Raw genomic sequence first — 15,012 nt, forward strand, 5'->3', positions numbered from 1 at the left:
AATTAAAGAATATGAAGCAAATCTTATATGCGATTTCCCTCCAAATATGCAAAAGAGAGAGAGGGGGGTGGATATCTTTTCAAATTCTGAAATAAACAAGTCTACTCATTAGCTGAAGTTACAAATTAGAGAACAGACTGTACAAATAAGCAGATATTGGGCAAAATCAGTTCCTGCTATATCCATGATATTATTTAGACTCAGTATTTTACTATTTTAAATAGCTCCACTTCAAGGTTGATTTATAAATTCAGTTCACAAATACGTATTGGGTTCCTACTATGTGCCAACACTGGCCAGATAGTGAATTAATAATACCAAGGCTCATGTTTAATTAACAAGAAGAACCTTATAGAAATATTTGACACTCAAATTAATATCAGATATATTCATTTGACTAATGCTATTACAATTACAGTTCATAGCTAATGGCATTATCGGGCTATTATCACAAAGCATTACCTCTCTTCTAAAACTCATTTCCATGATAATTCATTGAAATCATCATGAGAACACACGATCTTGATGGGTTTTTACCTCCCAAAGCTCTTCAAGAGAATGAACTCACCCTTACAAGAAAGCCTGTTATCCCAAATATCACCCATGCTCATTCCTTCTGCAGTTCAGGTGAACAATGCATGGCGATTTCTCTACAGTTTTGAAAGACACAGTATCCCTTCCTGGAAACAGCAACCTAACTTCATCTTTGTCCACAATTCCCAGGAGTACAAATGCAAATTAAAGTCTCGATGCAGACATTGTTGTGAGAGCACGGTATCAAGCATGTGCAGATTTGGGGCCCAACCTCGGTTCACCCATTCAATCAACAAATAATTATTCTGTCTCCTTTGCATGACTTTAGGCAAACAGTTCAGCCTCTTTGTGCCTCTGTTTCCTTGTCTGTAAATTGAGGGTAATAGTAATTTGGTACTTATTAGACAAATACGAAAAAGAGGTAGAAAAGCCAAAGTTAGCATATAGTTGTTAGATATTATTTCCTTCCGGTATCATGAAAATTAATGTGTTTTAAAAATTAACTCAGGTAGGAGAGCTATGAATCTCAAATGAAGCATTTAAATCAGGTTACTGAAAGGAGGAAGGAAAGAAATTAACATTTATTAAGTGTCAGTTATATGCAGATCTTGCTATATGTATTTCCCAAAGATATTATTTCATTAAATCTTCACAACAGTTCTTCTGGGGTAGATGTTTGTAGCCCCGTCACTCGTAAGAGGAAAATGAACAGAGAAAGTTATAGTAGTTGCCCAAATCTTACAGAAGGGGTGGATTCCTGATTCCCAAGCTCCTTTTGCTACACCAGAGTTTATTTCCCGTGGCACAGAAGCACGTCCATCCTGGAGAATGGCTGTTACACGTTTTTAATTACATACTTCTACGCACATAGTGAAACGAGGGATAAAGTAAGGTATAAAACCCATTTCAGTTCTGTCTCAACAATTTTGAACGTTTGCGAGATCACCAGCAGTACAAAAAATAACTTTAAAAAAAAATAGATCTAACGAAGTCCGAGGGGAAATAATGGCTCACTGTGCCCAGCTATCATTTGAAGAAATTCCAAAAGGCACATTTTAGTATTTTCGAAGTTCCATTACATTCAAAATAAAACAGTGTTAGTAAAAAGGGGAACTACTGAATCTTCCTCCGAAAAGACATAGCAGAAACCTGCCTCTAATTGAAAGCAATATGCTGTAGCACTTAAAATAATGCATGTATATTTGAGATATTTGGTAAATCTAGGGTTTCAGTATGGAATATAGCGACATATCACTGAAGGGAGTGAATCTTAGGTTTCAGAATAGACTGGTTATTGTTACTTGGGATGTTATGATTTCCAAAATAATATCTTAGGACGGTTTTATAAATAGCATGTAACTTCCAAGTTACAGCATAGAGGCTGCTATTCAATACTTCGATTGCTGAAGAAGAGTAGGTTGTGATAGAAAACCACCCTTTTCCGTTGTTTTATCATAAACCAGAAATGATTTGGAGAAGTCAGAGTTTTACAAAAGTGTGCTTGATGAAATGTTTTTAAAATATTATTTTTTGCTGTAACAGTAATATATGATGAAATAAATCCAAACTCTAAAGGAAGGGGGGAAAAGACCAACAAGATGATGGCAGTTATTATTTGCGTAAATTCTTTCCCAATATTTTTTTTATTTGTGTGCATGTGTGCATGGGTATTAAATTTATAGAGAGATTTTAAACAAAATTGGGGTCTGAATAAGCCCTGCTGAATGCTCAATAAAAAAATTATATCAAGTTCCCACTTTTTTCCCCTTAAAAGTATTGTGAGCATATTTTCATGTCATTTTAAAATAAAAAAAAAAAAAAGTGAGATTTTTTTTTTTTTCTAGAATCCTGGAAATGGGATTACTCGTTCAACAAGGATAAACATTTTAAAGACTATTGGGAAGTAAAGAGAAATTGTTTTCTAAAAGGCTGCATCAATCTGCAGTAGAATAATACTTGTCTCAATGTGTTACTTGCAGGCCTGAGCATAATCATATTTTGATTTTTGTTAACATGAGTGGCAAAAATTATATTGCCTTATTACTTTAATTAGTATTTTTCAAAATGGAAAATTGAAGTTTCTCTAGTTATGAACACTTTTATCTTTTCTCTTTCATGAAATGCTTGATCATATTCTTTGCCCATTTTTCTTTTGGTCTATTTGCCTTTTATTTCTTTTTGATTTTAAATGGTTTTTTAACTTTAGGGATATTATCATTTAGTCAAATATATTGCTAATATTTTCCTGGTTTTAAGTTAGCATTTTAATTTCATAGATGAGTTTGTTTTGCTGATACATGTAATCAAATCTATCAACCTTTTTCGTTGTGATTCATATCATTGCATTTATCTGTGGTTGTGAAAATTTCAGTAGTTTCGTATTTTGAATATAATAGTCTCATCCATGTGGACTTATTTATGTGTTAGGTAAACACTTACTTCCTTCAAATAACCAAATTTCACAGCATAACTTGATATTTGTTGTGAAAAGTTAGTTAAGCCATAAATACTCCACAGCCATAGGATAAGTGGAATGAAACTAATCAGCAATATATACTTTAATATATTCTTCGTTCTTAGGAGATGCTCAGGCTGTTTCAGGGCTACCTTTCAGCTGCCTCTTGATTTTAGCTTAGCATCACCCTCTTTTTAATTATTAGAACTTTATGATATATATTACATATCAACTATTGCTAATCATACTTCTCTTTATGGTTAGTCTTCATTTTTAAAAATCTTCTTTCCTAGAGTGTATATTTCCAGATGAATTTTAGAATCATTTTATCAGTTTTCCCCAAATCTCATTTTTACTTTAATAAAATAAGTAAAACTTGTTACTTAATTTAAAAAATAAAGCTTTTATAATCTTTAGTGTTCCACCTAAGTATGTAACATAATTTTTTATTTATTCAATGTTAAATAATTTGGTTCAGTAAGATTTTCTTTTCTTCGTATATATCCTGAACATTTCTTGTTGGACTTATTATAGGTGTTTTATGCTCTTTTTCTTTTTGCTGTTATGAACCGACTCCTTTTCCCTCATTACAACTCACTGACGTATCACTATTATATTGGGGGATTATTAATATTTATGTCTGTGCCTTGCATTCAACTTCTTAAACTGTCTTAGTAAATTTATGAGGGCATTTTAGTTCATCTTTTTAAGTTTACAGCAAAATTATCTAATCTTAAATATAATTTTTTAAAATCCTTTTTTCCAATATGAACTCCTATGTTTTGCATCTTACCAGGACATAGAACTTCAGAGCAATGTTAACACCAGAAGACAGTCATATTTTATCTTGTTCATAATCTTCATATGAATCTCTCTTATTTTTTACTAAGCATATTTGTAGGTTTATAAAGATAATATCAAAGGCTATTCTTTATCGGTGTACTCTTAATCCCCTTTACCTGTCTCATCCATCCCCCCACCTCCCCTCTGGTAACCACCAGTTTGTTCTCTAGAGTTAAGAGTCTGTTTTTTTTGTTTGGTTTTTTGGGGTTTTTTTTTAAGAGTCTGTTTTTTAGTTTGTTTCTTTCCTTATTCATTTGTTTTGTTTCTTAAATTCCACGTATGAGTGAAATCATATGGTATTTGTCTTTCTCTGACTGACTGATTTCACTTAGCATTATACTCTCTAACTCCATCCATATCATTGCAAATGGCAAGATTTCATTCTTTTTTAAGGCTGAATAATGTTCATACACACACACACACACACACACACACACACCATCTTCTCTATCCATTCATCTATTGGTGGGCACTTGGGCTGCTTCCATAGTTTGGCTATTGCAAATAATGCTGCTATAAAATGGGGGTACATGTATCCCTTTGAATTAGTGTCTTTTGTATTTTTTGAGTAAATACCCAGTAGTGTGATTACTGGATTGCAGGGTAGTTTTTGTATTTAGTCGTCTTTGAAAGAAGAGATTTACTGAGAGGCAGTATTTACCAATGAAGAATGTATGTGGATTCCCTCAGCCTCTGTCACTTTCCCTACTTTTAATAAAGTCTTCTGTGAAAGTTCACCCATTAAAACCCCAAGTTACTATGGTGAGCAGACTGCTGGGCTAGCGTGAGAATTTTACACCATTTTCTGGTTGTCCAACAATCTAATCAAATGATGTGATTGTAACCTGATCTCAAGCATACATGACTATCGGGTGCTCCCTAAAAATCACATTCATCTATGATGCTCTTTTTTTATTATTATGTTATGTTAATCACCATATATTACATCATTAGTTTTTGATGTAGTGTCCCATGATGCTTTTCTTTGGGAGCTATGCTACCTGAATGCAGTGCGCCTTGATGGTCACGCTCCCCCTACTTCCTGTCTTATGATTTAAGGTGGTACTAGAAGCAGAGGTACTTGGTGTTGGGTACTGATTAGAATGGAATATGGAATTGCTACTTCTCCTCCCCAAAGCAGTAATTATGAATTAGAGGAACAGCAGCTGCCAGTATTCTGCTTAGAACTGACCTTGATTTCTGTGTGGGGGCATGTGCTGATCACCCCCTATTCACCTGTTTGATGTGGAAGGGATCCTCAACCTAAATAGGAAAAGATGGCTGAAAATACGACACCCGACACAAACGATGGACTGACAGCAGTTTATTAGTCACATATACTCACAGCCCAGGGCAAAAGAACATGCCATGCAGGGCCATCTGGGGGCTGCACTTGGGAGTAGAGTAAACAAGGGACTGTGGAGAGCAGGCTTGGTAGGAGCAAAACAGGGAGGCAACTCCTGGGTCCTGCAGGAGGATGTGATTGTCTGTTTGAATAACGTTAAAGGTTGATAGGGAGGCAAAAGCTTTAGGGTGAGGACCAGTAGTAGGCAGCTGGTCTAGCTACCAGGGGAGGTAGCCAGGTGGGGAGGACTTCCCATTGGGTGGGGAGTGTATCTGAAAGAGCAGAGAACTATGTGGTTAGGACTTTGGGGCCCTGTGAAGCTCAAAGACATGAGGGCAGCACATGAAATTTGGGGCCTTACAATGCAAGGCATAATATGGGACAAGAATAAAGTATATTCCTCTTTCATATTAGCAATATTGTGTTGTTTATAGTAACATAGTTCTATCAGCATCAATGGGGGCTTTAGTAGCACAGTTGTAAGAAGACGAGGGTTCTACTGAGCAATGCCTCTATTTACCTCTCTGTGCCTTCTCTCTTTAATCTGTAAAATACAAGAACTAGTCTAGATAATTCCATAGTCCTTTTGTCTCTAAGATGGCCGTGATAATTTAAAATAAATAGAAACGTTTTACTTAGTATCTATAAGGTCTAATACTCCAGAGTAAAATTATCTGTTTGCATGTCTCCCCTACTAATCTATGAGCTCCTTTTCTTAAGCAACTTGGAATGCCCGTTTCCTGGTACATGAAAACTTCTTAACAAATGATTTTCAAATGAATAGATCTAACTGAACAAGAAATATTTGGAGAACTTCTGAGCCATGCAAAATATTTTGTGAATGTTCTATTGCTCAGTGGTCCAACACTCATTACTAACTAGGCTGATTATACAATGAAAGTACTTGACTAGGGTTCACTGTGAGTATTAACATATGGCACTTACTGTCTCCCACTGTTTATGTGGTGCACTTTTTCTTGTGTTGTTAACCTTCCTACCCATCCAAGCTAAGATCTGGAGAAGTTTAGTTCATCCCATTCTAGACCTAATGTCTTCTCTTTGTCTCCTTATGCAAGGATGCCCCAAATTTCAATCAGCTACTAGAAATGTCAGATGAAAAATGCACAAATGTGAATTATGACAATAAAAGTTTATAAGATACTAAAATAAAGTTATAGAACCTAAGAGCTGAGTCAACTGACAATGTTAAATGGAACATTTTACAACCAGTCCCGGGATAATGATTAAAAAAAAATGCACATGAAGAACATGAAGAAATATCTGACAGGAAATGGTTCCAAGATCAAGCTCAGGCTACATGATTTTGTATGAGCCACTTCTAAGGCATGGGGGTGGTGATAATCTAGAGTTTATGGAGTGCCTCCTCTGTGTCCAACCCTTGACATCTATTATCTCTTTTACTTCTCATTACAGCTCCATGAGAAAGGTGGTGTTGTCATTTTAGAGAAGAGAAACCAAGGCTGAAGTGGCCCGATTGGGCAAATGCCCAAAAACAAAACTATTAAATAACAGAGACAATATTTGACTTTGAAATTCTCTCTGCCTCCAAAGCCCATGCTCTTTCTATGTCTCTTCACACCCAAAGCTATCTCTTTACATAGACTGATAATCTCTATATTAATAGAACAAATTTTAGGTTTCATGAAGTATCTCTCTGTCCAACTTGATGCTAGTGTGTATTCCATGTTTTCAATTCAGGTGATTGTTCTCCTTACCTTGGAACTCACCATGTACATTAGCTACATAGGGAATGTGAAATTATAGCTAAGTAAGGCAAAAATATGGGGCTAGCATGAAGATTGGCATTAGGAAGGAAGATGAACACTAAAAATGATATATGAGAAAGACTATAGAAATGTTATCAGGAGTTTGAATAGGTGATATGGCAATCTTTCATTTTATTTTTTAAATAACTCCACTCACAAAATGCTTTGTGTTACTTGTAAATTCACACTGCCTTCCCTTAACCTTTCCAGCATGACATCCTCCCATCACCCCCACACGCCCCTAGTTCCAAGTCACTGCACTTCTCATTTGTGCCCGCCGCAATACCCCCAGTGACAGTTCCAAGCACATGGGCATGTGCAGGGCGAGCGGGGGCCGTATCTGGATAGGCTGTTATTTGCTGTAATTGCACTTTTTTTTTTTTAGAAACATTATGTTTTACCTTTAAAGATCTTACAAAATTTATATTCTTCTCCCTCATCTGACTTTGTTATAATATAAAGATAGACTTTTCAATTACTTATTATGGACCAAAATACATGCTCCAAGAAAAATTAATGTCGTGTTAATTCTGAGGCTTCACATACTCTGTGCAAACTCCTCTTAGTCTAGCCAGAGAAACATGGTGATAAAATGGTCTAATCGCATCACATGCAAAGTGCAGATGTGAAATGAAAATGATAGAAATATGATTGTGATATTAATTCAAGAGAAATAAGGAAATAAGACTGTTTGAATAAGCTTAGCAAGGTGGTTTAGTTCTTCCTTAAAATATGTGTGATGTTATCTCACCTTATCTTGACTTGCCCCCAACTCCCCCCATTCAAGTACAATCAAATGTGTAGTTTCTACACACACACACACACACACACACACACACAGCCCGCTACATAGACCCAATACACAGACACAGAGGGAAACATTCTATGAAACTACTCCTATCAAATGAAGGCATTATGTCAATATAGCAATAACACCATACATTTCTATTGTAATGGAATATATATTAATAAAATGGGGAAGTAGAACTTACCACATAGCTTTCAACTCAATACCAGATTTCAATTATAGGTCCAAGAAACAAGCTAATTTTCATGGTTGGTCCATAATAATAGTCATTGTTAAATGACAGGAGAGAAGCAGCTTTAAATGGGAGGTGGCACAATGAATCACAGCTGTCATACTTATGTACTTGCTGACGATCAACCCTGAACAGAGCATTTAATTCAAATCTCATTTAAAAGTATGCACTGTCAAGGGAAAGGCCAAGAACCATTTCCTAGTTCAGGAAGCAACTCACAACCCTTGTACCAAAGATAGCACTGAAGATCAAGTCTATTGGCACGTAGACTGATTGCTGTAGTCTGACACCCCTCTTCACAACCCACTATAGGATCTTCTCCTACAAAAAGCAAGAAAATGCCAAAACCTTGGCATCTGACTACTCAAAGAAGATTAATTCTTGTTCTCATGATGCATAACTTGTTTTTGGAAATATTCTGCCCACTCAGAACTGCAATTGAATTTAAGTTCTCTTAAGAGAACTTTAAGATAGATTTTGCCTTTTGAACAATCTTTTTAACATTCTGTGATACTATATATCTGTATTTGTTAATACTAAGATCCCATTGTTGTTTTAAAAGTACTGCATAAAAATAAGTGTTGCATATATATAATACATTATCTCATATAATGTATTAAATAATAATATCTCAAACCCACTGAAGGAAAATGGAGTGTGTGTAGAAATAGAGATGATACATATAGATATGCATTTGGATATGGAAAGAAAGAGAGAATTATAGCAAAGATGCAAAGTAAAAGTCAAAATTTAGCAGCAAAGTAAAAGCAATTACTTTGAATCCTAAATAGTTTCATATATACTCATGTAATAGTTTTGCATATAGCAGTTTGACATCATAAGAAAGTGGGGGTATCTTGTTTAGAAGTATTCATTTGAAGGCATTACTTATCAGGTCAAAAAAATACGTTCATGTCAACCAGAGATTGCAAGTAATTTGACCAGTGGGGTCTGTGATATTATAATGAGGTGATCCTGGATTTATCTAAGTTGTCAAAATAATGTAACATCTCGCATCTACGTTTATTATGTCACTAACCTTACAATTAGAATATGCAACAGACTACCTGGCTGTGGTAAATAGTTTTCATTCATTCATTCAATGTCTATTTACTGAGCAATTCCTACATGTCAGGCACTGTTCTGGATACTAGATATATAAGGATGAATAAGATATATATACATCATTCTGGTAAATTAGCATAATCAGGGTTACTTTCATAGCTCAGTTCCTCTGAACCTATATTGTGTTATGCAAATTCAGGTTTTGTGACCTTCAAAATATTTGGGGTGCTTTGCTTGTCATTTTACTGTTAATTACAGAATTAAATGAATTTTGAAAATGAGTTTAAGATGAGCTTTTTTGCTTTGTAGATATTATTGAAGCAAATAAATCTCTATGAATAGTGGAATGATAAAACATTCACAGAAACTTACAGCTCTGCAGTTGAATAACAATTACATTTGTTCCAAACAGGCAATTGGTTTCCAAACACATTAAACAAAGGCAATTTAGAAAGCTTCTTCTTCTTTTTGGCATCATTAACGTTGTTGAACGTCCTGGGATTCTGGAGTGTTTCACAAAGGTAAGTGTTGTGGTAAGATGAGCAATTTCTGAGTCCATGAAATATTGATCTGGGAGCCATCACTGAGCCAACGGGAATCCTGTATGCCATGACTGGACAAATTAGCATATTAGAGAAATTTAACAGATTATTCAGAGCAAGAATTTTCAATTTAGACTTCACTTTTGCCATTGATCCTTATAATAAAATAGTGCTTTACTCGATTCTAAAACATGTTCTGAAGGAAGATATTTTTTCTCCACTGTATAGTACCACTTTAGAATTAGAAATAACCATATTGATAATAAGAATGAATGAGTCATTATCATTAAAAGCAAATACCATTAAACAAATAGCTAGAAATCTAATGATGCTTAAGATTTGGATTCCATTCAGGCCTTTAAATTAGCAGTGACCATTTCAAGGTCAATAACAAACTGCAAAATCATTTAGTCAGTCACCTGAGACCATTCCGTGGCTTAATATGTATCATCTACCATCCATCCATCGCCAGCCCACCTCTCTCTCCCACTGACATATTCTTGGATAGCTGTGTACTTTTGAGCAAATTGTGTAACCTCTCTGAGCCTCTGTTTTTACACTTGTAAAATAAAATCAAGAATACCAACATCCTGCGGGCTTTAGGGATCTGAATTTTGGTAAAGGGCTGAGCACAATGTCTACCACATTGTGGAAACTACAGAGATCTTTATTTTTCTCATTTTCCTCTATTCATTTATCTATTTAGTCACATTTTATCCCATCATTGTCACTTCTCCCTTGCCTAAATCATTCTTTTATTCATTGACTAAATCTCTGCTGGAACACCAGTCATGTGATGGGTACTGCAGTAAACTAGAAGGACCAGAAGTCAGTAAGTCAGTAAATGTTTAGTGCTACTATGCTCTTGCTCTCTTGGAGTTTTGGGTCCAGTGTAGGAGAGAGGCACTTAAATCCCATTATGACAAAATCAAAAGTGTTTTTTTTTTAAAGATATTATTTATTTATTTGACAGAGAGAGACACAGCGGGAGAGGAAACACAAGCAGGGGGAGTGGGAGAGGGAGAAGCAGGCTTCCCGCGGAGCAAGGAGCCCGATACGGGGCTTGATCCCAGGACGCTGGGATCATGACCTGAGCCGAAGGCAGATGCTTAATGCCTGAGCCACCCAGGCGCCCCCAAAATCAAAAGTCTTAATGGCTCCCTGGAATTTTCAAATCTCTTACCTTCCAAAGCGTATGTTATGGAATTAATTCCCCACAATGTATAGTTTCTCTAAAATACCTATCTCATTTTTGGATTGAAAACCAAATTAGAGTATCAGAGAGTCTTGCAGAAGAATCCAACAGGAACGTCCTCAGCTTTGTAGCAAAAGAGAGTCATCAGTGAAAACTGAAGGTGAAGGCAAAGCATCTTTCCCCTCCATCCATTGCCTCCAAACACATAAGTGGTGACCATCTACCAGTTCTCATAAACCTGCAGTTTCTCAACTTTTACTTTTTCTCCCACTGTAAGATTGGACCCTTGTCTTTTCACAAAGTAGTTTAAAAAGCATTCTTTTGAGTTAGCCTAGGTGAATCCAGTTCTACAATTTAGCTGTACAAACGTCAGCAAGGTATTTAACCTTGCTAAGCCCATTTCTTCATTTGTAAAATGAAATAATAATAAGATTAGGAATTGTGCCATAAAGTTGCTGTGAGGATGAGAAAATGCTCAAAAATCTTAGCTACAGTAATAACAATGGCCTCATTTTTTGCCTTATGCCCCCCTGCTTCCTCCTTTTAATTCTTCTAGATTCATGCAGAGGTGTGGCCAAGATGACCAGGATTATGGGCTGAATTCATGGAAGAACTAGCACTGGACCCAGAATCTATGAGCTCAGGGATTTACTCATTCATTCATTCATTCAACCAATATATTAAGCATTGTTCTAGGCATTTGAAAAAATAGAACCAAAGAAGGTAGAGTACCCGTCTACATGGAGCTAATATCTAGCGCTCAAGTTAAATTATTTAAGTGTGATTCTTTCTCTGTGATTGTCGAACATGTGAATTACTATAAAGAAGTGAAAGATGGTGGAGTGGGGTGCAGAGAAGGAGGCGAGAATAAAATTGTACAAAGCACCAAATATTGGAGGAGCCAAAGATGAGAAGGAACTAAGTGATAATAGGAGATTTATTTAGAAATAAATCTGATTCTTAGTATATCTTCTCTAGTTCCCTATGCTTTCCCCCCTTTTTCTGTATACTTTTTGAGGAAAGGGGAAAAAAAGACAGAAAGAATAAAACAACGCAGGAAGGGAGAAAATTAATTTTCCAAGTGTTGAGCACTTCTGTATCTTGGGCAGCATGCAAGACACACAAATGACATTTAATCTCCACCACCTCCCTGCTACCTAAATCTTATCACTTTACTTTATAAATAAGAAAACCAAAGTAAGAATCTAGGTAAGTAAGTTGATTAGGTTCACACACCTAGGATTCAAACCCATGTGTGTTTGTTTATAAACACTTTCTCGTATAGCATGCTATTTCTAAGTGCCTTAGAGGAGCTGTCTACCCTGCTCCATGACAACCCCTTGACTCTGGTGGGTAGGAAAGAAACCAGTCCCTTCAGTTAAAGTAACCATACCCACCATCACCTGTTGATCAGCCACTCCATAGGGAAAGAACAGGCGTCACATATCAGAAAAAAAGAGAGTCTGAAAAATTTGACAGAAAGACACACATCACCTTGGGTATCTCTTGGCCGTTGGGGTGGGACAGGCCAAGCCAGAAGTCAGGCAAGAAATCATATGGAACTTACAGTCACAGGGCATCAGTGTCTGTAGTGAGGAATGAATGACTCTGATTTATTTCTATTCTGATTGTGATTGTCAAACACTAACAAACAATAAGTCGTCAAAGAAACAGGAGAAAACACAGGTATTCTAGGGACAGTATTATTGAAACATATTTAGGAGTCAGATAGCACTTGATTACAATAAACATCCAGTCACAATCCAATTTTGACCAAACCCGATGGTGTTCAGAGCCACATAACAGTGGCAAATCTATCAAGAGCAGGACAATCCCAAGTCATTCTTGTCCCTAAAATTTTGAGAACAGCATATTAATTATGAAACAGCATCCTCACCAATATACAGGTGGCCTTTGGTCTGTGTTGGCACCTGAGGGCAGCTCCACCGTGAATTTTATATTAGTGTGGTGCAACCCTAGTGTGAGTCCTAGAACCAAACAAATCTTGTCAGGGTCACTGGGATATCACCTAACAGAGTATGGTTAGGAGTTATCTATGAATGTCAGGCCAGACTTATTTTTCATTTGTACACACACACACACACACACCCCAAAACAAAACAAACAATAACAACAAAAACAAAAAAAAACAGATCTCTGCCTCTGTCTTTATGAGAGTCCTCCTCCATCAAATCTGAAATAGGGCAATGATAACATGTCATACTTGAGGGCTTCCAGGTTGGGGGTGAAGTAAGTGGGTAGATGAAATGTCTTTCCCTAGCTGAAAAGTATTATATAAACATCTCTATAGTGCTGAATATAAATATGTATCCCACATTAGATGCTAAAATAAAAAGATATTACAGATGTTTTAGGGAGGGAAGGCAAAGGGGTGTTCGTTTTTGTAACAACACCACTGCTCCCCCAATGTTGCAAAGCACGTCTTAAAGTTGATATCATTGCACTAATTTTGTCAATGATACCAGTAATCTTTTGTGCATAATCTATAACAATTATTGAAAGCAACATAAATCAGAGACAAAAGACCAGTTATTCAAGCATGTTCTTCTCTTACAGATACTTTAGGCAATATATTGAGAGGGAAAAGAAGGTAAACTGAACTTTGGAAACTTTTACACATCAGAAATAGATGCCTGACCCCAGAGGCTTACATGTATTTGATAAAATTGAACTTGTAGCCCATATTCATTTGTTCAACAAATATTTTTGAGCATCTGCTGCGTACGAGGCACTGGTCAAGGCACTAGGAACACAGCAGTGAATAAAGCAGTCTGAAATTCAAATCCTCCAGAAGCTTACTCAAAGGTCTTTAAGACAATAATGCGTCTTTAGAAGTCGTGTTCCCTAGGGCCAAAAGGCCAGGATTCTGAATAAGGAGCTCTGATTCCAAACCGAGGCTCTGGCGACTACTATTCATACGAACCCCAAGGGAGTTATTTAACCTCTTAGAACTTTAGTGTCCCTATCTGTGAAATGGGGATAATTTCATCCTTCCAGGGTTAGTGTGAGAATTCAGTAAGTTAGGGTGGGGTTAGTGCCCAGCCCGGTGCCTGGCCCTTAGAAGACACTCAGGAAAACCAGGTGCTCCTCAGGTCAGGAGTAAAGAGTACACATTCTAGAAATGTATTCATGGATTTCTTCTTTGACCATGGTGTTTTCCACATAGGTCCAACACTGAATTTACAAATCCCTCGTGCATCTGATAAGCATTTCATGAGTCCCGGCCTCCATGAACACTGTCAAGTTGATAGGGTTTCAGACTTTCCAGTCTGTCTCTTTGTCCCACTCATTGCAGGTTGTAAAAGAGTGCCATCTAAAGGTCCTTGTGAGACACCTTAACATGTCCTAAAACTCCTTTTGTCATTTTATAAAGACTGTTCTGGTGAGCAGTGCTCTTAAATAATCATCACTGTTGTGCGAGTATCTATGGGCCCATAATAAAAGGTAGACAAGCACAGGGAGAAAGCAAATGATTTATCAAGTCATCTACATCTGGTCCTAAAAAAAGCTTTCTTTCTTTCTTTTTTAGGTATTGTAATCTAAATCATTTTAATGCCCAGAACATCAGTGGAAGTAATCTTGAAGAAACACTTCTCCTCCATGAAAAGTCTCTGAAATTTTATGGCAGTACGCAGGAATTTTCTTCAAGTATTGATCTTTGGGAGACAGCCCTATGAAACTATCTTTGACTCTACCTGTCTTATGAGCAAAGTATTCATTGTTTTCTTCAGCTGAACATCTTACACATTTTAGTTTAAGAACTAATATGTATGGGAGTGACTTCACAAGTATTATCTGTGTACTTTATTTATAAAGACTAATTATGACTCCTCTAGTAAACTATTGTGCCTATTAATGCTTTTGCATTAACACATTATACATTACAGTTAATTTCAAAGCCTGTGATTACTCCATGACAACAAAATGACAATTTCGTATACCTTACAATATTTTACAACTTCTTACAATACTGGTTCAGCCACTAAGAGCAATATAAATTATAATTGTTAGTTCTAATGTGCTAATAGAATCAAAATAATCATTTCTATACATTTATTGAGCACTTACTACATGCCAGGCCTTGTGAGCATATACTGTCTATGTCTGACTAAATAGTAAGTCTATACGTCATTTTACTGTATTTGATCTTGATGTTACACTATAGATATGAACTAAGGAAATTTT

General features: G+C 36.3%; 1 protein-coding gene across 1 annotated transcript in view; it reads left to right on the top strand.

The window, feature by feature from the left end:
- SLC15A5 (solute carrier family 15 member 5) overlaps nt 1-14,504 on the top strand; it is a 79,603-nt gene extending 65,099 nt beyond the window's left edge. The window contains exons 8-9 of the mRNA XM_021690457.1: nt 9,482-9,590; nt 14,357-14,504. Coding sequence (XP_021546132.1) covers nt 9,482-9,590; nt 14,357-14,504 — 257 coding nt within the window. The remainder of the gene's footprint in view (nt 1-9,481; nt 9,591-14,356) is intronic.
- The last annotated feature ends 508 nt before the right edge of the window (nt 14,505-15,012 follow it).

This window comes from Neomonachus schauinslandi, chromosome 5 (genome assembly GCF_002201575.2).
Source record: "Neomonachus schauinslandi chromosome 5, ASM220157v2, whole genome shotgun sequence".
Taxonomy (NCBI): Eukaryota; Metazoa; Chordata; class Mammalia; order Carnivora; family Phocidae; genus Neomonachus; species Neomonachus schauinslandi.